Source organism: Antechinus flavipes, chromosome 1, assembly GCF_016432865.1.
Source record: "Antechinus flavipes isolate AdamAnt ecotype Samford, QLD, Australia chromosome 1, AdamAnt_v2, whole genome shotgun sequence".
In the NCBI taxonomy this organism is placed as follows: Eukaryota; Metazoa; Chordata; class Mammalia; order Dasyuromorphia; family Dasyuridae; genus Antechinus; species Antechinus flavipes.
Genome location: NC_067398.1, coordinates 508,117,571 through 508,144,057, shown reverse-complemented (window position 1 = coordinate 508,144,057; position 26,487 = coordinate 508,117,571). Strand labels below are relative to the sequence as shown.

The 26,487-nt window shown below is 33.2% G+C and overlaps 1 protein-coding gene across 7 annotated transcripts in view; it reads right to left on the bottom strand.

Annotated features, from left to right (window-relative positions):
* The window catches only part of ANKRD12 (ankyrin repeat domain 12), a 168,012-nt gene that overhangs the window by 5,414 nt on the left and 136,111 nt on the right, over positions 1-26,487 (bottom strand). For 6 of the 7 annotated variants that reach the window (XM_051970453.1, XM_051970456.1, XM_051970451.1 and 3 more), the window contains 2 exons: positions 11,467-11,565; positions 9,322-9,465 (listed from right to left, as the gene is read on the bottom strand). In XM_051970453.1, the coding sequence (XP_051826413.1) occupies positions 9,322-9,465; positions 11,467-11,565 (243 nt within the window). Of the gene's footprint in view, positions 1-4,215; positions 4,372-9,321; positions 9,466-11,466; positions 11,566-26,487 lie in introns of those variants that run through there. The other variant, XM_051970457.1, reaches the window with a different exon arrangement.

Here is a 26,487-nt window from a genome sequence, read left to right as displayed (position 1 = left end):
TGTACTTCTTGTAATCTGGTTTTTGTTTTTATCACTGTTGAAACTACTCTTTTAAAAATACCAGACTTGCAAATCATCAAAACTAATGATTTTTTAAAAACTCTATCTTTATGGTTAGTAACTTCTTTATAAACATTTGAGACTGATATTCTTCCCTTCTTCATCAATGATCTTTACTACTTTGGTCCCTATAATATTATACTTTCTTGATTCTCTACCTAACTATTCCTTTTTTGAGTTCTTTTCTCATATACTCCTTTGATGTTGGAATTTGCTGAAGTTCTGTTTTTGTCCCTTTTTACCTATTTTCTCTTTAGAAAACTCATGCTTTTAAAAAAAATCGCTCATTCATTTATCCATTCATTTAATAAGCATTTATTTTCTCTCCCTACATCCAGTCCCTTTCCTTTTCTCTACCTGAAAAATTAAAAAAAAACTAAATAAACCACAAAACCCCTTTTGTAAATAAATAAATGTAATATGTTAAAAAAAAAATAGGTCAGCAGAACAAATCCTCAACACTAGCCAGGTAAAATTACATGTCTCATTTTGCATCTTGATTTCATCACTTTTGTCAGGAGGTTGTTTAATTTTCTGCATCAAAAATCATCTGGGAACTGTGGTTGTTCATTGCATTGTTCAGAGTTCTTAAAGTCTTCCAAAATTGTCTTAACAATTTTTGTTATTGTATAAATTGTTCTCCTAATTCTATTAATTTTACTCTGCATCCAATCATATAAGTTATCCCATTTACTCTGAAACTATCCTTTTCATCATTTCCTTTGATGCAATGGGTGTTCCATTAAATTCATATATCATAATTTATTTAGCCTTTGCTCAACTGATTGCTGTCTCCCCACTTTAATTTGCAATTTTTTGCCACAATTTTTGAACATATTTTTAAACATATTGATCTTTCTCCCCCTTTCTTTGATTTTTCTGAGATAAAATTCTAATAGTGGTCTCAATGGATAAAAGGAAATGCACATTTAATTACTTTCTGATCATAGTTCCAAATTCCTTTCCAGAATGGCTGGACCAATTTACAGCTCTATCAACAGGATATTAATGTGCCTATTTCCCCAGCCCTCCAGGATTTTTTTTTTTTTTTTTTTGGTCAACTTTGTCAATCTAGTGGTTTGGAACTTTGGTCAACTTTGTCAATCTAGTCAGATGGAACCTTAAGAGTTTCTTTAATTTATATATCTCTAATAATTATTTGGAGCATTTCTTCACTCAGTTATTAGTAGCTTGGATTTTTTCCTTTGAAAACTACCTACACATATCCTTTGACCATTCATCAACTGGGGAATGGCTCATAATCTTATAAATTTGAATCAAATCTTTATATATCTTAGAAATGAGGCCTTTGAGAAACTTGCTGTAAAGATTTGTTTTTCTTATTTTCTTGCTAATCTAAGCTTCATTCAACCTAAACAAATTGTTTTGTTTTGTTTTTTGTAAATGAAGGAAACCCACTTCTTTGTCAAATCTTCCTCCCTTCAACCCTTGACAATTTAAAAATAGAACCTTTCCAGCATAGTTAAGTAAACTAAGTTAAGTAAAACAAATTCCCACATTGGTCATGTACAGTATGTTTTAGTTTGCATTCTGAATTTATCACCTCTGTCAGGAAATGGATGCATATTTGATCATGAGTCCTCTTGAAACACTGTTGATCATTGTCTTGATTTGGATTTCCTATTCTTCTTTACAAAAAAGAGCATTATGACAGAGGAGTTTTCTCATCTAGTATTCTATGTTTAATGGATTCTATTTTTGTTCTCTTGTCCTTTTTCCCTAGCTTGATATCCAATTGCAGCTTTTCTTCTTCCTTCCTTTTTTTTTTTATTCTTTCTTTCCCCCTCTTTGAGAATTAATCAACATGGTTAAAGTTTGTTTTGATAAAGATGAATCCCTCCCTTAATCTCTAGGATCTCCTCTCTATCTTTTCTTCTTTCCCTTGTTTCCTGGTAGAATGAAATATATTTATGTATTCAGAACTATTCAGGTGAAAATGAGGTCCAAGTATTCCCCTCCTTCCTTGTTTGTATAAACTATGTGATTACTCAATTTATGTGATAATTTCTCTATCCTTTTTTCTCTCTTTCCCCCTATCCTAAAATACTTTTCTCTTCTCTTTCCTTTTTTATTTTAAGATAATCAAAACAATAACAAACTATTTCAAGACCCTTAGACTTCTATTTCCCACAATGATAAGGTTCTTAAGTTCATACATTATCTTTCCATATTAGAACATAAAAAGTTCAATTCTGTTCACTCCCTAATAATTGCTCACTCATATTATTTTATGTTTCTCTTGTATCTTGTGTTTGAATTTCCAAGTTTCTATGCAGCTCTGGGTTTTTCATCAGGAATGCTTGAAAGTTCTGTATTTCATTACATATCCATTTTTTCTCCTTAAAGGATTATACTCAATTTTTAGGGTAAATTAACCTTGTTTTTAAGTCTATATCTTTTCCTTTCTCAAATATCACATTCCTTTATAGTATTGAATGAATCTTGTATGAATCTAACTGGGACTTCTTGGTACTTAGATGCTTTCTTTCTTGCTGCTTGAAACATTTTTTCTTTCTTTTGGACAAAGCTCTGGCTTTTGGTTACAATGTTGCTGAAAGTTTTTATTTTGGAGTTTCTTTTAGGAAATGATCTCTTGTGCCAAGTTATTAACTTTCTATAACTCTCATTTCTTTGTGAACACTTCCCCCTTGACCTCTCATTTCTTTTCCAATTGTTTCTTCCAACAGTCTCATTTCATTAAAAATAATTTTATAATCCTTTTTAAACCTCTTGCTTTAACTCTTCCAATAAACCTAGTTGACCTTATGCCCCACCTGTGTTTTTATTTATTCATTTAAGAATATGTTGAGAGCTATGAATGTGGGGCAACCTAATTAGTTTTTCTTTTATTCCCTTTTAAGTATCTAGTGAAAGTTATTTACAGATTAACCTATCCAAAATCTACATTTCCATACTTGGCTTAATCTAACATCCTATTTCTGTGGCCATAAGGAAAGAAAGTATATTGACCATCCATTGTGCCCAATTCTCTGTTCTATCAGGAAATAACAAAAAAAGAAAAAAAAAGGAAAAAATAAAAAGAACATAAATAGTCTCTGTCCTCAGATAGTTGAGAAATAAATAAATAAATGAGTACCTGAGGACAGTGAACATTAAAGTTTAGGTATATAAAAACTCTTTAGGAATGTGTGATAGAGGAAACTCTTTCCCCAAAGTTATGAATAGTCACAGATAGCCTGTCTCTTATTGATGTTGATGACAATTTAAATTGCCTACGAAACTGCACACACACACACACACACACACACACACACACACACACACACAGAGGCCCTCACCATCTTATTAGCTTTAAGGAGTAAGAATAACTGCTCTAAAGAAATGGGGGAGGCCCTTTTCCTCTATTGACTTCTTCAGCACATTGGTCCACTGGAAATTCTGTGGAGGGCTGTCTCCCGCTTATATTTTTTCTTTTGGGTAAAAGGCCTTGTAGGATCTTGAAAGGCAATTAGTATTTTCCTGGGTACTAGAACAGTAGGTAACAGTTGCCACAGAAGTTATAGTGGCAATAGCAGCAGTAGCAGACTTGCCAATTATTAGTTACCCACATAGTAAACACTAAAAAAGACAGAGCCCAGTTTAAATGCAAAAGAGATAATGTGCAGCCCTATTCCAAATATCCTAGTGAAGTTTGTATATCTGCTTCTCAACTGACTGTAATCATTCTATGATTCTTTATTGCTTAGTAGTTCCCTTTCTATATAGGTATAACATTATTTATCCTTAGAAATATAAATCCTCAGAATTGGAACACTAGGAACCAAATTCTACTGTTCATGAGGCAGACAACTCTAAAACAATGAACCCAGGGTAAGACCAAAGGAAAGCGACTGGCAACGTTCTCCAGCTGCTGCGGTCTCAGCCTTATAGTGCTTGGTTAGCTGATGTGCATGGGATAGATTCTCCTTCTTACTCTAATAGCTTAGCTTGCATATAGATTTTAAATTCCTTACAATATTGTACATTTGTTCCACTCTTAAAATGTGACAATGTAACATTTTTTTTTTCTACACTAGGACTGACGAGCATATAGAGAATGAGTGACAAACCTTTGTAAACAGGTGCTTCAATACTGTTTCTCAATCTCCTCGGGTGGGAAAGCCCTCTTATCTTAGGCATAGCAATAAAAGTGGTTTTAGATGCAGGCTGCTACAGATACTGGGTGTGAGGGATTGTTGAGCTTTAAGTGCACACAAAGCCATTACAACAAACAAGATGAACCGTGTATGGTTTTCAGCTGTTGCAACTACAAGTATTGCCAGTGAGCCACTGCAGTGAGATATAAAGATAATTAGGAGCGAAGTTAGGCTCTAGGTGCAATACTATCCAACACTGACAGTGTACATTCATTTGAGAATTTGAACAAAAATAGCAAATTATGAGTAACATACAACATTTACCCAGTATATAGCTAAATCCAGACATCTAAACTCAAACCATGTAATATTTTATTATAAATAATCAATCCTTCAAATCATACACACCAAAAAGTATCCAAAAAGCCTTGAGGGAGAAGTGGGAGCTGCACAAGGATTTTTCCCACCTGAAGTGCTATATGGTTTAGCACTATGTTGTCTAAGTACTGAAAAAGACTATCTCTGAGATAAGGAAATACCTAGGAATATGCATTTAACATTCCAAAACAAATATAGTATGCTATATTACTCTGTAATTGTGATTACTCTGACAGAATTTTAATTCATTTATCCTAGCTGAAGGCAGGTAGGTGGCTCAGCAGATGGAGTAGTAGGCCTGGAGGATGAAAGACACATCTTCCTAAAATTCAAATCTGACCTCAGATACTTCCTAGCCATGTGATCCTAAGCAAGTCACTTAACAAGTCACTTAACTTTGTTTGCCTCAGTTTCTTCATTTGTAAAATCAGCTGGAGAAGGAAATGGCCAACCATTTCTATATCTTTGCCAAGAAAACTCAATGGGGTTTTCATGAAGAGTAGGGCATGACTGAAAAATGACTCAACAACAACAAATGTCTCCTGCAGTTATTTACATGTGATATAATATGCCAGTGGTGGGAAAGAGAGAAATTCTTCCCCACCTTGTACTCTTTTACAAGGTACAGGGGAAAACAGGGATTCTTCATGAAAAGCTGGCTTTCTTAACTGACTCCACAGCTCCATTTTCTCACGACCAGCTTCACCACTCTTTAATTTTCAGTCTTTCCTGTTTACCCACATCAGTGAATGGGAAGAGAAAAGGGTAAATGGTACAGACTTACTGTTAGTGCCAATTTTTAGCCAAATTTTCTGACCTCTTCAAAGGCAAATGATCACTTAAAATGTCACATACTTTATTATCTGAATAGGTAATGAGCACTCACCTAAGTGGGCTGTCTGAAATAGGCACTCATTTGAACATAGAAAGGGTAATTAGTATTCAATCTATCAATATTACTGATTGCTTGTTATATTCCAGGTACTACTCTAGGTACTTGTCTCCATTATGTACTCTCACATCCTATAATTGCATCAAACACATTAGGAAACTAATTCCTCAAAATATAAGAACTGGAAAGTACTTTGGGATCATTTAATTCAAACTCCTCATTTTGCACATATGGACAATGAGCCCAGGAGGGGTTAAAGTGGTTTAGCATTCTCCACCAGCATTTATTTTGCAGAATATAGTCTTTTGTCATGGAATTGGAACTCTCAACCATGCATTATGATGTCTGGGGTAGAAAACCTTTCTGGAAATATTTAATACTCACCCACACACTGGGTTATATTGTACCATCTAACCATGAGTTGAAAATAGGAAAATGACATGGAAAAAGTGATAAAAATGTTGAATAAGAAATGAAAAGGAAAAAAGATATGAGTGCTACTCTTCTAAATAAGGCTAAAGAAAATGATTTTGATACAAATCAGCTTTTAAAAAAATTTACTTTGAATACTACAAAATTATAAAGAACAAGAATGGCCCTTAAGAAGAGAAATGAAAAGATACCCTCTACTCCTTTACAGAAGTGAGAGCTCATGAGTGGGGCATATTTTCTATATTTTAAGGCTTTTTTGATTTACTGATTGTGCTAATTTTTTTCTCTCATTCTCTTTCCTTCTTTAAAAACATTGTTACATGTGATGGAGAGGAAGAGCAAGGGATACTGGGAGGAAAATCTGGCAATGTAAGAAAAATATGTATCAATGAAAATTTATTTACCAAGTATTCAATTTCCTAGCTATTTAAACTTAATAAACAAAAAACTTTCCTCAACATTCTTAAATCTACAAACATAAGTATGCTTTAAAAATGTCCTGTTTTATATGAGAATGTATTTTCTTTTACTTTCATTTTAGAAGAACAAAACCAAAGGTTTTAGTAAAGATTTAATTATATGAATGCTATAAAATTATTAGTTAACCAAATTTGCAAATACATCTTTTCTTAATGCTATAGAATCAAGCCTCAAATGTAAAGAACTATCTGACTGCAGAAGATAGGGGCTGGACAGGTAATTTCAATGGCATAGGGAATTTTCAGGTAAGCAAACTAATGTAGCCTGACACTTGTTCTATTACACAGAAAGATGCCCAAAGTACTGAGAAATTTAAGTGATTTGTGAGGGGTCACACACAGCCAGTATGTGATATAAGGATTTCAATTCAAGTTTTCCTGACTCTGAGGCCAGTGCTTAGGAAAAATTTCTTTTTTTGAGCTTTACATCGTATACTTTGACTCTATCTTGATTTTCAAAATTTTTTATAATAGCAGATTAAATTTCATTACAATATTTCTAAAATAAAGCATAATAAATATTAGTAACTCCCAGGGCTATGTGTAAACTTCTGAACAGTCTTTTTCATTAATCTTATCCAATATTTTTCTTTTAGGATGATTGGAGCTTGAGAATCAGACTGACAGAACTAAAAAGAACCTCAAAGTAACATGTAATTCAATCTTTTGAAAGTACATATTAGAAATGTTAAAAAAAAAATGGTTGTTTATTCTATCTGCAAGATCTTTTGTAAGAAAAGTGCTCTGTGAACCTAAAGCAATGTACAAATGTGGTTCATTCTCTCCTCTAATAGTTTTCCCCAGTATTTTATTTGTCCAACAATGGCCCTTCTTTATAATTAACAAAGAAAGCAAATATTTCTTCTGATTAATTAAATCATTTCTGTCTTCAAAGTCCTGTGCAGATATAGGGAAAAACTAAGTCACTTTTGCACCAACATCCTTCAGATATTTGAAGACAACTATTCTCTCATCCTGTAATCCTTGACTTATCAATCTCACACCAAGTATCTAATCCACTGCTAAACTTGTCATACCTGCCTTGACAACATTTTAACTAGGTTAACTGTCTCTCCTCACTCGAATCCACTTTCCACTTAGTTGCTAAGGTTATTTTTTTCTAACTTGTAGGCCTGACCATGTCACACATTCTTCCTACCCCTCACCTCATCCCTGCTGGGAGATTTCCAGTGGCTTCCTATCACATCCAGAATCAAATTAAAAGTCCACTGGCACTTAAGAGCATTCTTACCTATCTACTTTTCTTACCTTTCTTACTTTTTAAACTTTTATTTCTTATACTTTAGCAACACAATTACTCTGGCCTATATTCAGGTTGTTAAACCATGAGTCCATATTTCTTCTCCATTTCAACTTCTTAGTTTCACTAGCTTCCTTCTAAGTTCAGCTTATATCCCACTTTCTGTAAAATTTCCTTCTTAGTACCTCCAGGTACTAATGTCTTCCTCTTTCAGAATGTCCTCATCTACTAAGTATATGTTTTGTACATACCTAGTTGTTTACATGTTGTCTCCCTCATTGGTGTGTGAGCTCATTCAGGGAAGGGTAACTTTTTTTTCTTTTTCCTAAACTCCCAGGTCTTATAACGGCATATAGTAAACATTTAAAAAATGCATGTTGACTGATAGTATAGTGGAAAGTTGGACCTGAGAAGACCTGATTTTAAATTATGATTCTGACTCTTATTGTTTTATTGACTCTGGTTAAAGTCATATGAATTGTTTGTATCTAATGCAATTATGTCCACTAGAGTGATAGGAATTCACATTTATAGGTCCCTGACATGTACTTAGAGAAAAAGTAATATTATTTTCCAGGATAAAAATGATACAATTATCTAACGTTTACTCATACATGCTAATATCTATCTCTTTGAATAAATGAATGGTGACAATTATGATTTCCAAGTCTTTTTTTTTCTCATTACTGTGTTTTATTTCCTATAATCCCATATTTTAAATTTTTATTTACAGTGTATATTCCCTTTCTCTTCTGTATAGATTCATTTTATTTCATATGACTATATCATTCAGGCCCAACAGATTCCAATATGTAACATAGTATTTTTCATTTACATTGGTAAATCATTTTGTAGTTAACAAATTATATTTCATTAGAATTATATTCCCTATTTCAGTCAACACCAATGTTCAAAGAAAGACGGCATTTATTACCCCCTCCTTTTTTTTTTTTTTACATTAAAGAAATGTCAGATACTTTAAACCTACTTACTTAATCTCATTTGTTAAGAGATAGGGGGATCTTAGAGGTACAAGAAATTTATACACAAAAAATACCTTAGAAAAATCACCTAATGAAATCAAGATTATATGGTTTATGTTTTTTTAAAATCTGATTTGTAAATAAAACTGCATTTAGAGGTCCTATGTCATAGGAATGAAACATTCTTTTGGTTGCCTATAGAAGACTAAAATAGCTAGAAACAGAAATTTTCCTCTCCTGCCTAAAAGAGAAGATTAAGATGGCCTTTTCTCCCTTAAAAATTATTTCTGTGTTCATCAAATAATAGCGAAAAACCATAAACAACATTCATATAGAACCATAGAATCACATATTAAAGGTCATTCTTTATCTTTCAGTTTCCAGAAGAAACTGAGGCCCAGTGTCACAAGGTCACACTGAATTCAGAGCTGGGATCTGAATCCTTAACTCAAAATACAGGTTCTTTCTACCATACAAAGATACTTTTAAGATTTGCAAAAAATCTTTACAACAGTCTCAACACAACCACCACCCAGTGAGGCAAGTACCAAAGGTGATACACTCACTTTACAGATGAGGGAGATTAAGAGATTTGCCCAGATTACCCAGTCAGTGCCAGAGGTGATATACATGCATATATCTCTACCACATCTTATAGCATCTATTTCAAATGTGACAGATACAGAAAAATTGACCGACCACACCAGAAACATTATACCTGAGAATCCAGGGGCACATTGTACACCTCTGCATCCAGGAGAACAGTGCATGCACTGAAGGGCAGTGTCTGATTTGCTAATGTTCTTGCAGCTCGATAATGAACACGAAGAACTTCTTGTTCATTAGATACAATGAGTTTTTCCTAGTGGAATAAAAAGAAAACTTTATGTAAAAAAAATTTATTAAAAAAAACCTATGTAGTCTACACAGTGATTTACTTTATATTTGAAGTATCATTTAAATTTTATTTTATTTTCAAAGATTCAGAACTTGTCTTCTTTTCATTAAGAGCTTAGAAATAGATTATTGAATTTCTAGAATGAGATTTGACAAAGGTTGAAAATTTTTGAAAATGTTTTTCTTTCATGAGTTGTCTGTTCCTCTTTTGCATATGATGATATCATAGAAACAAACATGCCTAAAAGTATTATGCTATCTACTTAAACAGCTAACATTTATAATTTATAATGAGAAAAAGGGGTGATTGATTTTTATATACACATATGTGTATATTCCTTGCAATTCTAAGACTATGACATGCATAACAGACTCTAATCTGTATTGTTAAAGAAAGTTTCCCCACTGAAAACTCCTAATATCAAAGAAATCAGGTTAATTTAGTTAAAAAAAAACTATTGATGCTTTTTAGATGGCAAATATCTGAATGACAACAATGAACTTTAAAATGATATTTTAAAAATGCAATTCTAAGCTTAAAATTCATTGCCAATTTGGTCATAAGTTAAATATATGAATTAGAAAGGTTCAAATTTTGGTTTGAAGAAAGAAAATGACTAGAGAAGAGTACTTTCATTACTGATACATTTTTTTTCAACAGTTTTTCTTAAGGAGTAATACATAAAGGAAGAAGAAAAAAAGATATTACATATAGACCGAGATAATTGGGATTAAATGACTTGCCCAGAGTCACACAGTTAGGAAGTGTTAAGTGTCTGAGGCCACATTTGAACTCAGGTCCTCCTGACTTCAGGGCTGATGCTCTATCCACTGCGCCACTTAGCTGCCCCTAGATATTACATTTTTACTATCACAGAGGAAAAAAAAAATCTCTGTAGTATTATAGATACTAATATAACAGTATGCTATAGTAACATACTAAACAACGCTATACAATGTATCAAATATATTAAAAAGAATGTCAAATCAGAAGTGATTTTCATGATCTCTACAAATGCAAGAAAGACAAGAGGGAAAGCTTGCAATAATTTTATGCTTTATTTATTCACTGGAAATAATTTCTTCTAACATTTTTAAATAAATAACCACATTTATTATGGTTTCTGGACATTATTATTAAAGACTAATATAACTTATTTAGTAGTACATTTTAGGAAATTTAGGAAATTAAAGGTGCATATTGAATATAAAGGGTTATTAGAAGCCTTGAGAGGTTTCTGTAACTAGATACAAATATTCTTTTCTGAATTAAAAGAATGAATACCACAAGATACTGTTGCCATCACAATCTTCTGGTCTTTCTCCTTGAAGAGTTGATTGGGTTGGGGTGGGGGGCAAAGTGTCTTCTTACATACTTTAAGAGAAATATTCAATACTATACAATATCATAAAAAAATAAGAAATCGATCAAGAAACTGATAGTTCATTTGAATACAATAGCTAGCTCTATTATTTGTAAGATCATATAACTCTCCCAAGACTTGGGGTCCTTTAAAGGACTCACTTGAAAGTCAAAGAACTAGGGCCAGCTAGGAGGCGCAGTGGATAGAGCACCAGTCCTGAAGTCAGGAGGACCTGAGTTCAAATTTGATCTCAAATACATAATATTTCCTGGCTGTATGACCCTGGGCAAGTCACTTAACCCCAATTGCCTCAGCAAAAAAAAACAAAAATCACAGGAAACTACCTGGGACTTTTGAGTCATTTATAACATAATCAAGAATTATGGAAGAAGGTATCTCAAAATAATTTATTTCAAAACAAGTTTTTAATGAATTAGATAAATGGACTGTTTTCTCATTTTAAAAAAAGGCAACTACAATAAAGAGTTGGAGGAAACTGTAACCCATTGTCAAAGTAGACTGGTCAATTAGAGGACAAATCTAATTTCATGTCCGTATTAAACATTAAACTCCTTAAAAAAAATACAGTAAGAAATTAGTACCCTTTCAATACTATGTTGCAAACGCAGTTTCATTCTTACAACTTCCTGTTGCCGAAAAAGCTCTTTAAGTGGATCTGACAGGGATGGAGGTGGTGTAATCTAAGGGAAAAAATGACACATAATATAATTATTAAATTCTATATTTTTTAAAAAAGAAACATTAAAAATAATTTATCTCCATTAAAACAGAATTTATCATATACTTGAGATTTTATTATACTATAGGTCAAATTCTAGTCAATGAAATGTAACCCAGAAACAATATCATGCTTTTTTAGATGTTACTTACCTAGTAAGGAAAAAAATAATAGAAAATCTGAGTGGTCAAAAAAGTTCAACAAATACTTATTAAGCATCATTTATTCATTAAAAGCACTGGGCCAAATACTGGAGGAAATTTAAATATAGATAAGATGCGGTCTTTATCCACAAGAAGAGGGAGATAGGTATGTACATAAGTAACAATAACACAAAATAGAATATAAAGTATAGCACCTTGAAACAAAATGGATGTCATTTCTGGATGGTGGAGAATTCAAAGGACATTTTGTTAAATATCCATAATATATAAGACTTGTACATAATGGTAGGCATTGAGGATATAAAAATAAAACAATCTTTGCTTTCAAAGAGCTAATAACCAAGGGGATACAACATGTACACAATTAAGTAAATGAAGGAAGAGAGAAGAAATACCAACTAGGCAATCTTGGTAGTCTTCTGTGGAAGAGGTGATATCTGAATAGAAGCCTTGAAGGAAAATAATAATTTGTGATACACAGATAAGGACAAAATGCATTCTATGTGGGCTGTCTTATGTAATGCAAAGGCAGGAGACTTACTGAATTAGAAAATTGTAGTGAAATGTGAATGTAGTAAGAAATGTAGTAACAAAAAGTAGTGAATATGAAAAATAACTTTCATGTCTTTGAAAAGAAAAGTTGAAGCCACAGTATTGAAAGCCTTCCATACAGAGCTAAGGAATCTGTATTTTACCTTCAAGGCAAGAAGAAAACAAATGAAGGTTTTTTTGTTTTGTTTTGTTTTGGTTTTTTAGCAGCAGAGTGACATATGCCAACATTGTGGAGGGTTATTTGATAAGTTTTGTGGAGAATGAATTGGAAAGAGGAAAGACTAGAAACAGGGAGCCCAAGTAGGGTGCAATTAAAATAATTTAAAAGAGATGTCATGAGCACCTGAAGTGGTGATGGCCAAGTGACTGGAGAGAATAGGATGGTAGTAGGATGCTGGGAAGATAGAATCCAAATTTGGCAATTAACTACATATAGAGATGAATGAGGGAGAGGAAAGAGTGAAGGACAACTTGGGAGGTGATGAACTCAGGTAACTGTGAAAATGAGGCCTTCCATAGGCATAGGTAAGTTTGTAGGAAGGACAAATTGAGGGGAAGAAATACTCAGTCTAGTTTTAAATATTTAAGTTTAAGATGCTCATTTAACATTAATGTAGATATGCCCAGTAGACAGTGGGCTACGGAAGACTACAAGCTCAGAAAATTAGAACTATCGTACACCTACATTTGGGTGTCATCTTCACTGAGAGCATAAGTGAGAACACTAAGCTGATGAGATCACCAAGTGAGAAAACAGAGATTCAAATTGAGTCTTGATGGAACTTGTTACTAGAGGGTGGAAGAATACTATTGCTCTATGGGAAATGATGAGCAGAATGCTCTCAGAAAAACCTGGAAAGAATTCCATGAACTCAAAGTGAAATGTACTATGTATAAAATAACAGCAATGTTCTGGGATGATCAGTTGTGGATGACTCTGCTATTTTTCAGCATACAATGTCCATGACTAGTATGAAGGATTTATGATGAAAAATGTATCTATACCCAGAGAAAGAACTGATTGTCTCTGAGTACAGATTGAAGCAAATATAAGAAAATTGTTTTACATATAAAGAGGGAAAATAAAAATATTAAATATATTTAAAAAGAGTACTAATTTTAGAATTGGAAGTCTTGACCTTGGACAAGTCACCTCTAGGTCTTCCTTTCCTTTTTCGTCAAATGATGGACTGATGAACTCTAAATCTATGATTTTGGGATGAAGATCCAATACCAAAAAAAAGCAGCAAATTCTAGTGCTCAAGGTGAAAGCCCAAGAGGAAGTGCTCAAAAGTGTCAAAATCTAAGTCTAAGGAATGAAGCTGAGGAAAGGAAATTAGCAGCTAAAGGGATTTGGCAGTTAAAAAAGATCATTGTTCATTGCATAAAGTAGTTTGAGAAGTAGTGGAATATTAAAAATCTGACTGAGATGGGTTAAAAATTAATAGATAGATTATGAAAAAATGAGAACAAATGACTGTCTAGAAATCTGGAAGTGAAAAGGATATCGGTTAATAGAACTAAAGTAGATTGATTAATAGAGTTTAACCTATTAACTTATTTATTTGTTAATCTATTACCTATAATCTGGCACTTATCAATGTCAAGTAAGGAAGCAATAAGAAAAAGAAGTGAGGGAAGGAATTAAAGATGGGACAACTTCCTGGGATAGGAGTGATGGAATTAAAGAATACAAATAGAAGGGGTACTTCTCCTTTAGAATCTGGAGCAAGAAAATACTGGAGGAAGAAATAGAGAGGTTTTAAATTATGAAGTAAGATAAGAGGCTCGTGGCAGTTGGCCTTAATTTTCTGAGTACAGTGGGAGGTCAGGTCATCTGTGGAAGGAAAAGAAAGGCCTAAGAAGTTTGAAGGGGAAGTTTGTTAAAGTTATTGTTTTGTTATTGTTGTTTCAGTTGTATGTAATTCTCTTGGCAAAGATACTGAAATAGTTTGCCATGTCCTTTTATAGCTCATTTTACAGATGAGAAAACTGAAACAAAGAGCATTAAGTGACTTGTCCAAGTTCACACAGTTAGTCAATGTCTGAGGCTGGACTTGAATTCAGTAAAGATGAGTTTTCTTCAGTCCAGCCCCTGAGCTCTATCCACTGTGCCACCTAGCTGCCTAGTTATTGTGTGAGTAGTGTGAAAGTAAATTAAGGATGACTAGAAAGTCTACTATGTAGTAACGAGGGCTAATTGAAATTAGACAACATAGCATGTTATAGAATCTTCTTTATTAGTATGGAAGAGAAGAGAAGGCAGATGATTGGAATGGGTTTTAAGGTTGGTAAGATATGGATAAAAAGGTAAGTGAATCAAGAAAAAATCAGCGAGGAAGTAGCTATCATCTAGGCCTTAAGGTACAATTGGGATTTAAATAGACAATGCCTATAGGAATGGAAAGATAACAATTGAACAGTCCATTCAAGCTACAGAGAATAGCAGAAAACACAGGACTTGTTGGGAGGGAAGGGGTTAGCAAGTAGTCAGTTTGGTTGCAATGTAGGATATGTGACAGGAAACTGAATGAGTATCAAAAAGATTGATTAACATTTGATTATACAGGGCCTTCAGAGGAAGAATCAAGTAAAAGTTTGACTCTTAATCTATAGGTAAAAAAAAAAAAACTTTTCTAAAAATGGAGTGCCATGACTAGAGGTGGGCAAGAGATTAATTTTGTAGGAGTATATAGTTTAGCTTTGGAATGGAGCCAGGAGGGTCTTAGAGTAGACAGGTTGAGGGCTAAGGAAAGAGTCCAATTAGAATAGTTTAAGTGTTAGTTAATAAGGGTCTGAACTAGTGTGATAGTGATGGGAAATACTGAGGTAATAAATTTAGGAGATAGTTTGAAGAGAGCTTGAATAGAATTTGTAAACTGATAGGATATATAGGTCAAAGGAAAGGGAGAGTCAAAGATGTTATGAAGTTACAAACACAAGTGATTGAGAGAATAATGATGTTTTTACAGAAATTCAAAAACAAAACAGGCTTTAGAAAGATATTTCTCCAAATTCAATTTAAGTCATACTGAGATTCAGCTGCTGGTGGAATATCAGATGAAGGTATCCAGTAGTTATTTAGAAATATAAATCTGGAGTTCAAGGAAGGAAGAAGAAGAAGTATCAGGGAAGCAAAAGAATAAAAATATATTCAGAAAGCTAGGGTTAATCCACAATTTAAAATGTTACAAAAGAGTCAAAGATGAGCTCTGAAAAAAGTGATTGTTTTTGGTGAGTAGGAAGTCACTGCTGATCTTGGAGATGATAGTTTCACTAGAACAGGAAAAATGAAAATATATTATAAGAACAGAAGGCTGATTCAGCAAATCTCCCCTAAAAAAATTAATCAGTGAAAGGAATTAAGTGATGAAAATTCATTGTTTTAACTCAACATCTTATTTTATTTTTCCTTTAGACATGATTCTAACAAGTGTGGATCTCAAACCTATAGCAAATTATTAGAAATGGCAACTGACAGAAGAAGTGAGGGAGACAGAAAAATTTTAGCAAGCATAATGGCCCCAAGGCTGGAGCTATTTAGAATAGGGGCAAATACCTTATACTAGTGGTTCTCAAAGTATGGTCTAAAGCAGGGGTCCTCAAACTACGGCTCCGCAGGCCAGATGCAGCAGCTGAGGATGTTTATCCCCTTCACCCAGGGCTATAAAGTTTCTTTATTTAAAGGCCCACAAAACAAAATTTTTGTTTTTACTATAGTCCAGTCTTCCAACAATCTGAAGGACAGTGAACTGGCCCCCTATTTAAAAAGTTTGAGGATCCCTGGTCTAGAGAATCCTGAGGATCTCTGAAACCCTTTTAGAGGGTCTACAAATTCAAAAATAGTTTTTATTTCCAATATGGTAAATGTCTATAAATATAATCCAGATAAACAAAAGCTCTTTGGAGAGATCCTCAATAATTTTTAATAGGATAAAGATACAGAAAACAAAAGTTTGAGAACCACTGCTTTATACATTTTACTAGTTTTCTGGGGAAATGATGATATCACAGTATAATAAAATAACATTTCTAATGATGACTCATAATCAGCAAGAGGTCAGTATTAGGGTTTTCTATTTAGGAAGACAAGGAAGTATATAACAGATGTTTGTTAGCTTTTCATCAAAATTGATTAAAATTTTTACTATGTGATGGGGTAAAATTCAATGTCATAAAATCAGCAAGTGTAACACCTTTTCCCTTAAAATGCTAGATAAATTGAATTAGAAAATCTAATTCCCTTATAATGCCATCTATGAGGTGTTACTAATTTCTACAACTTAGCTTGTAAATTAAATATCAGCTTCATTTCTCAAGCAAAAGATAATACTGTAATTTAAAATCAGTATTTTAAAATGTGCTACAAATCAGTGATAACTGAGGTTCACTTATTTCTAATATAGAATTTTTATAGAAAGTTTATATTTATCTATAAAGTTTAAAAGCATTTTACAAGTCACCTAGATAATGCTACTCGAAACATGTATCCTTCTACAATATTTACACTAGAAATGATACAGACGTTTTTCATTTGAAGACCTACAGTGAGGAACATCATCGTGCCAGAAGAGGCAACTCATTTTTGGACAGCTCTCATTTTTTAGGAAGTTCTTTCTTTATTGAACTAAAATTTAGCTTCCTGAATGTCTACTTAATAATCCAAGGATGATTATGCTGAGAGCCCAACAGAAAGTCTAATTCTACAACATATACCTTCAAATATTGTAAGACCACTTCTTATTCTATCACCTCTTCAATCTTCTCTATGCTAATCATCCTCAATTCCATCAACAAATCCTGGTACCATCTTGGGACATCTTTCTCTGTATAAACTCCCATTTAACAATTTCCTTCCTAAGATGTGGCATTAAAGTATAACACAATAATCCAAATGTAGCCTAATAAAGGCAGAGTACAAGTGGATTATTACCTGTTTTGTTCTCAACATTAGATTTCTATGTTAATGCAGCTTAATAATTTTTTGGATTACCAGGCCACTTATTTTTATAATTTTATTTTCCATAGTCCATGTAATTTATTACAATAGGTAGCTAATTAAAGGAGTGACCAATTTGAAGAAATATTCAATAGACTTTATAAGAGACTCTTGGGACTTTGCTGATAGTAGACACAGATAACTTATGAGTGGCCAGCTGGTGCTAAAGAGATCACGCTCCTGTCAGATGAGCCATCCTTTTGTTTTTAGTCTTTAAAAGTGATCAGACATGTTCTTCTGAGATTTCTTTTTATGTGTACATAAGATTCAAGTATATCAAAGCAGACCTGTATGGGTGTGGGAAAGGAAAAGAAGGGGAAAGGTGTGGTATATAAACCTGTTTTCATATAGTTTCCTCTTCCCTGAAGCAGCTGATGAGGGGTTGTGGCAAAAGCACATGACATGTTTAGCATAGGAGAGATTTTGAATTTCCTAGGCAGAATGATTTCAGGAATCTAGTTTTCTAACTAGAGAAGAAGAAAATAGGCAGTGTGGCAGTGTTGGGTGTAGTTGAGAGAGGGAGTGGGAGAGGAAAAGAGAAAGAGGGAGAGAGAGAAGCTAGTGAATTACTTGGGCAATGTTGATCTGATAGGAAGGGAATAGCTTTTAAGAGGCAGCTAAGTAGCACCGTGGAAAGAGTACGGAGACAAATGTCAGAATGATCACAATTTAAATCTAACCTCAATAGTTTATCTCTCAGACTTGTGGAGGAGGAAGAAATTTGTAACCAAAGATGAACTAGAGACCATTATTGATCACAAAATAGAAAATTTTGATTACATCAACTTAAAAAGCCTTTGTACAAACAAAACTAATGCAAGATTAGAAGGGAAGCAACAAATTGGAAAAACATCTTCACAGTTAAAGGTTCTGATAAAAGCCTCATTTCCAAAATATATAGAGAATTGATTCTAATTTATAAGAAATCAAGCTATTCTCCAATTGATAAATGGTCATAGGATATGAACAGACAGTTTTCAGATGATGAAATTGAAACTATTTCCACTCATATGAAAGTGTTCCAAATCACTATTGATCAGAGAAATACAAATTAAGACAACTCTGAGATACCACTACACACCTGTCAGTTGGCTAAGATGACAGGAAAAAATAATGAATGTTGGAGGGGATGTGGGAAAACTGGGACACTGATGGTGGAGTTGTGAATGAATCCAACCATTCTGGAGAGCCCAAAAAGTTATCAAACTATGCATACCCTTTGATCCAGCAGTGCTACTACTGGGCTTATATCCAAAGAGATACTACTAAAGAAGGGAAAGGGACCTGTATGTGCCAAAATGTTTGTGGCAGCCCTGTTTGTAGTGGGTAGAAACTGGAAATTGAATGGATGCCCATTAATTGGAGAATGGTTGGGTAAACTGTGGTATATGAATGTTATGGAATATTATTGTTCTGTAAGAAATGACCAGCAGGATGAATACAGAGAGGTTTGGAGAGACTTTACATGAACTGATGCTAAATGAAACGAGCAGAACCAGGAGATCATTATATACTTCAACAACGATACTGTATGAGGATGTATTCTGATGGAAGTGGATTTCCTTGACAAAGAGATCTAACTCAGTTTCAATTGATCAAGGATGGACAGAAGCAGCTACACCCAAAGAAAGAACACTGGGAAATGAATATAAACTGTTTGCATTTTTGTTTTTCTTCCCTGGTTATTTCTACCTTCTCCCTGTGCAACAAGAGAATTGTTCAATTCTGCACACATATATTCTATTTAGGATATACTGTGACATTTAACATGTAGAGGACTGCTTGCCATCTGGGAGAAGGAGTGGAGGGAGAGAGGGGAAAAATCAGAACAGAAGTGAGTGCAAGGGATAATGTTGTAAAAAATTACCCTGGCATCGGTTCTGTCAATAAAAACTTATAAAAAAAAAATCTAGCCTCAGACATTCAATTACTGTGTGAGTCTAAGCAAGCCTACTTAAATTCAGTTAAAACTGCTTCCTCAACCATACAATGGGGCTAATAATGGCATCTACTTTTTCAATGCTGTTTCAAGGATAATATGAGATAATCTTTGTAACACACTTAGCCCAGTACCTGGGACATAAGTAGGCACTTAGTTGTTGCCTTCCTCTAGGAACATTTATTTTTTGATTCGATACTAAACCACAGGTTAATACAAATTTTGGAAGGAACCGTATAGGACTTTCTGGGAAAGGATTTATTGGAATGCCAAAAGTTTGTCTTGATAATAACCCCACATTCAGTTTCCTTTGAGAAGGAGATGATGGGCTATTTCAGTGCTCTCTAAATTTTTGTAACTAGTCATGGCCCAAGTTACTAGCCTTCCTCTGTTTTTGTTTCCCTTTCTGAACACATGACATTTGTGAAGCTTACTCAGGATTTTCCCCCCCATTTTACCAGGTCTAGTAGATCTAAGGATGAACCCACACAATTTATCCAGGATGTTGGGGGTTGATTTTCAACCAAATTCAAGTGCCTACTCCTTTTCTGAGGGCCCTTTAACTCAAGGAACAACTCATGTTTGTTATATTTTAAATTTTTTACACCTAAACTTCTTGCTCTTTTGTGACAATCTACACAACTTGTTGGAGAGCATCACAGGCTCCAAATCCACAGGAAGATAGTTTTATAGCTGAAGTATTATGCCTTTAATATTTCAGGTACTTTTTTCTCTCTCTCTCTTTTTTTTTTTTGAAGGTAAGTTTTTGAATATTGAAGATTTGATCAACCCATTCATCTTGAATTTCATTTTCAATTAATCTATAGACTGAAGGGATACACTGGTGACATTTTTTTGTTTCCTTCTTGATTGCTACATTGTACTTTAGAAATCTAATGAAGAAATTTTTTTCCCTCCTCATACCGCCATTTGTGTGATGCAGGGATTACCCTAAAGAAATTTTTATCCAGAACAGTTTGATTTTCCACTTGAGAGAAGTAGACTTTTGATTTAACTCCTTTTAAAATAGAATTTCCTTCTGAAGAGGGAAGCTATTTTTTTAAGCTGCTTTCTAGCTTTACTTTTTTCCCTCCTTAAACTGCTTTTAAGAGGAAACAAATCTTAGACGTTATCTATAGCAATGGTTCTCAAAGTGTGGTCCAGAGAAATCTGGAGTCTCTGAAACCTTTTCAAAGGGTCTACAAATTCAAAACTTGTTTTTATTTCTAATATGATAAATATCTATAAATATGCTCATGTAAACAAAAACTCTTTGGCTAGATAATTTTTAATAGTATAAAAATAATGAGAACAAAAATTTGAGAACCATTAACCTATAGTAACTCTGTAAAATTTTGCTTGTTGAATTTGCATATGATTTAGAGAAGGGGAGGACCTCCACAAAAGACTTAATTTTAGCAATTCTTAGGATCTATGCATTATCAATGTTGTTAGCCCAGCTATGATTTAAGCAATCAAGATAACTGTTGAAGCTTCTCTAAAGTGGCAGAGAACCATTCACAGAGCTTCTTCATATTAGTAAAGAACTCTCTAGAACTGGGGACATATACCACTGTGCCTCTAAATTACCAATTTGATTCTGGGGAGAACAAATATTTAACTGGTCAATAATATAATGTGTGTGTGTTGAAGGAAGTTAAATTACTGAAAAACATGAAATTACAGGACCAGCAACTATCAGAAGGATATCTTTCCAGAGAAAGTAGGCACTGAGGTTCCACTGAAAGAACATAAGGACCTGAAAATAGTTGCTTTTTTGAGGCTTAGAATAAGAAGACTACTGTCTGAGGAGCCACCTCCTTTTGTATAGTCTATCAAAGTGAGCTACTATATCAGCTCCTTCTCTAAGGATTTCCTTTCTTGCTTGCATAAAACAGACTAAGTATAGCCCAGCAGATCTACAGGGTATGTGTATAAATCTGTACACAGGCACAAGATCCTCTTTTCTTTCCAAAGCACTTGATGGCAACTTGTACAAAAGTTCATAGTAATATAATTTGATAATACACAAATTGAAAGGACCGATCCTGGAGAAATTTTCTTGCACCCCAACCTCTTAGTTAGGGATTTTGAATTTTGTTAGGCAAAGTGTTCCAGAAATCTAGCCTTCTCTGGGCAGCATGCCAGCTTTGGGATTTACCTCCCTAAAAAGAATAATTTATATAGTCCCTACACAGCATCCTATTTAGAGACCAATGTTAGGGAGTTACTTGGATGGTGCTGATCTGATGGGAAAGGAATGGCTTGTTCAGTCTCAGTACTATGCGATTTTGGGGAGGGTACAGCATAAAGGGGAGACTTTGTAAAAGATTCTATAGAAAAGGAAGACTCAATGGAATGGCAAAGGACTGATTTGATAGTAATATTAAATCACAACCCTTTCTGGTTGTTTTAGTTTGAGGAATTCAGTGAATCCTTGCATTGTTTGCACCTGTACTAATATGCTTTTGATACCTACAATATTTGTATTAAAGTTGGGGACTTTTGGTCAAATCTAGAGGAAATTCAGATACAAATTATTATACTATGTATATGTTGGAAAACTTCTAGAATGAGAGAAAATTACTCTCTCAGGATCAGACCCTCATTATTTGACCTAATTTCTTATGAGTTCAGAGCTTTAGGGGAATCTAGGATATGGAATATTACAATTTACAAACAATAATTAATTGCATAGTAACTAATTTCTGAAGATAAGAAAGTGCTCAATCAATAATTTTTACATCAAATATCAAAACACCTATTTTTAATATCAAAGTATATAAAAATATAATGGAAGTTTTTGCTTGGCTAAAAAGATTCTAGACACAAAAATAAATTAGTCTGGAAATTAAGCAATACACAATTTGGCTCTAGCCTATCTTTTGAGACAGGTTTCACATTCACGTGCATTCTTCTTCCTCACCTAGGTCACTTAGAATATTTGTCTTACTTTTAAAACTTGGTTCAAGAAGCACCTCCTACTTGGGAAAAAATTTTTTTTTAGATTCAGTTGTTAGAGCTTTTTACTTTTAATTTCATTTTATTTTAGAGCTCCCTTCACTCTCAAACTACTTTGCCTTTATTTAAAAGTATATTCACTTTGACCTCCTAGATGAAAGGAAATTCAAGATGAGGGCCCATCATTGTGTCTTTGTATTATATTGTATCTTTGTCTATCACAATACCCGCTTTTCTCTTGATAAGTGCTTTACAAATCTTTGTAAAGTTTAAATGGTCACAAAATCAAATATTCTTAGGGACTCAAAACTTATTCCCATTAAGGAGAAGACTGCTAATATAAACTTAAATCTAATATAAATCAGTTTATGCCTTATAATTATCCTGAATACATTACTTGGTAATGCACTGACACACAACAGGGACTGTCTAATTTTTCTCTCTCACCAGGATAGTGCCTGGCAGATGGTAGTAAATTATTTGCCAAAATAGAATATGATATTGTCCTTTCAAGGTAACAACTATCTCTTTCTTTTGAATATTATGAAATTAAAAGTTAAATGATATAGTTATGCTAATGATTAGAGTGTTTAGACAGAAAGAAAATTAGAACTGGGCTCCAGTCCGAGGCTCAGCAACTCAATTTCCTCATCTGTAAAACATGCTTCCCTTATAAGAAGGCTGGCTGTGAAGATCAAATAAAATAATGTATGTAAAAATGCTTTCTAAGCTACTATGCAAATGATGTTTTTGTCTTAGTTTCTAATACTATGTGGCTCAGTTTTATCAAAGTTCTTTATTCTGTAACTTTGTATGTCTCATTATTTTTTCTTTTTTACATCTTTTTACTTGAACTAGAATATTTTTTATATATCATATAAAATTACATTCTATATTCCTTTCTATTCCAGTGTATTTTAAATGTTGGTTGAGAAACTATAGCTCTTGGGAACTGAATCTAACTCAATTTTTGTATGTTGATCACATATACACAAAGATACTTTTACATATACATGCAAAAGATACATATCTACATTAAAATGATTAGCTGAAAGAAATGTTGAGGGCATTGGATTGTGCCATTAAAATTTGAGGGATGTGATTTATGATTGAAATTTGGCTAAGGAAAGGTTTACCATCTTCAAAGGATTACAGAATAGGAAAAGGAATGGTAGAATGCTTGCACATGCCAAGTGCTTTTATATAGAGAGAAGATATATTTTCTCATATATGTGAGAAAATTTAACCAAAATGAACAACATAATTTTGAGAAAGGAATTCTGACAGTACAATTTTGGACAAACACAAGATTTCATAAGATACAAATACACATAGGTATGTATATAAATAGAGAACAACAGTTGGGGAGACACAATAGTGTAAATCAATAGAGAAAGAGATTTAAAATTGTGTCAGGAATTTCTTATGATTTTCTTTTGGTATTTCATGAATTGAAGACAAAGTGAATGATGAGCTAATTTTTCCTTGGTATGGAAGCATTGTGTCCAGCACAAGAGAGGTGCTGATCATACTCTGCTCTAGATTACAGATGGAATAGTGTTTGATTCTGGGTGCTACAGTTTATAAGGATACTGACTACCTACAAATTACCTAGAGGAGAGCAACCAAGGTGAGGCAGAAGATTAGAAAACAGGCCATAGAAGGATTTATTTAAGGAACTAGGAATTTTTAGACTGAAGAATACAAGATTTAAAATGGGGAGTATATAATAGCTGTTTCTGAGTGATTGAAGGACTGCACTAGAATATATTATACTTCCTCTGTTTGGCCTTTGAGAACAGAACCAAAAACAATGAGTGGAAATGCAAAAGCAGATTTTGATATCACATAATTACAGTTTCCTAACAATTTCTCCCCAAAAGAACAGGATGTCTTAGGAGAAAGTGACTTTTCCAATACTAGAGGTCTTCAATAAGAGATTATATAACTTTTTTCAGGGAATAGTAGAAAAAACAGATTCCTTTTCAGTTTTTGATTAGATTTGAAAGGTTAATACCTACCTATCTCACAAAATCAGATAATGAAAGAATATCAACTATAAAAAAGTTAGGAATCATTGAAGCATACAATAAATTTTTTTCCTAATAACTCGATTAAAACAAAATTTCAATTATATAGTCTGGAATATTCATAGTAGCAGAAAAGTCAATGAAATCAAAAGACCCCAGTTTTGCTACTAGCTAACCATATGATCTTAGGTAAATCTACTAGTCATTCTGTATTTCCGTTTTTTCACCTATAAAATGTGGAGATTAAATCTCACATACCTTTTCAAGATCTATAATTTTATGACTTAATGAGAATCATTTTAGAAGCAGCTAATGGCATGCGGGGAAAGCACTGGGCCTGGTGTCAAGAAACCCTGAGTTTAAATCCAACTTCAGACATTTATTAACTGTGTGACTTTAGTCAAGTCACTTAACTTCTGTATGCCTCAGTTTGCTCATCTGTAAAATGGGGATAACAACAGTACCTTTCTCATGATTATTACTGAGAATAAATTTATGAGTTAATTTTTGTAAACTGCTTTGTACCTTAAAGAGCTATATAAATCTTAGCTATTCTTCTTAGGCTACATTGTTTATCATACAAAAAATAACTTTGTTTTTCATTTTGTATCTTGGTATTCTAATAAACTATCAGGTAGTAAAGACAAAATACTGTGAAAGGAGAAAAGTTCTAGTGCTGCTTTTTTCTGCTTTAGAACCTACCGTCCTAATCAGTAAAATAAAGGAGTGGAATTACAATTCAGCACTTCTATGAAATGTTTAAAGTTTTGGGCTTAGGGTCCCCCTAGAAACTTTTGTGGCTGGATTCTGGAACATAACAGCAATGTAACAGAACAAAGCTGAATATAGTTTTCTATCATACTTAAACTCAAGTCAAACTTTTATCAGAATACTGGTATATCTTGCTAAAAGTAGAAGGCTCTATAATTTGTTCCATAGGAAATATGTTATAAAGGAATGATAGAATAGCAGAGTTTCAAGTGTTTTTTTGTGGTCTTAGTAATGCAATGCATTAGTGATATCACTGAGAAATGGATTTGCTCAGAGCAATCTTATCTGAATCAAATACATTGAAAACCTTAAAATCTCTATAAATAGCAGCTGTGATTATTGCCATGATATAAAGTATACATCCCCCCAGCACCTAAAAAAGTGCTGTATGTATTGGAGATATGAGTCTATGTGTGTGTGTTAGATATGTTTTTAAAAGGATGAAGCAAACTAAAGAAAAAATCTAGATAATTTCAATTTCTAACACATCACTACTTAATTCAGTTTGAAAATATTATCATGCTCACTGTAAGGCTAAATAACAAAGCCTCAAAACAAGAGCTATGCTCTCAAGGAAGTAATTGTATTGTTAGTCAAAAAAGAGACCATTCAAATATATTGAATAAACAGCAGGTGGCGCTATAAATCACATTTTAAAAAAACGTTCAGGTATGTTTTAGCATTTGGAAAACCTAGACAAAATTTTCATCTGTAATCATTGAAATATAAAATTTATTTATATATTAAATCTTTAAGATGAGTAATTATTTCAAGTAAAAATTTTCTGTATGTTTTTAATTTTTAGGGAAAGAGGTCTTTTGTGATGAAACAAAAACAATTTTAAATTTTGAGGATTTTCATAAAATGATTAATGTTTTATTTGTTTGCCCTATACTGATAAAAACTACAACTAATTAGCTCTTATTTAGAATTTCCTGAGATGCATCAAAAATTTTAATTAATGTAAATAATAAAGATTACTATAGGAAAATACTTAAAATTTTTTCTCCCTTTTTTTTCCGTTAAGAGTCTGGTACAAGAGTTCAAAATCATAGTCTCATGTGAGTGAAAATGAAAATATAATCCTTCTCCTTTTAAGTTTTTTTCTTTTCTTTTTTTTTTGTGAGGCAGTTGGGGTTAAGTGACTTGTCCAAGGTCACACAGCTAAGCGCTAAGTGTCTAAGGCCATAGTTGAACTCAGATCCTCCTGACTTCAGGGCTGGTGCTACTGCACCATCTTACAGCCCTTCCCCTTTACATTTTTTTGAGCAAAAATTTTTTACATAATCATTTCACATAATGAAATTCACTATTCTTTTTTAAGCCTTCTGTCTTGGCTAGTATTCTCAAAAGCACCTGTAAACAACAAAATGTAGAAAAGTTGTGTTTAATTTATTTGAAGCAACCAGTGGTTCATTATTTAGTAAAACCCTATCTTAAGATATGTGCAATCCAGAAGACACTTCTT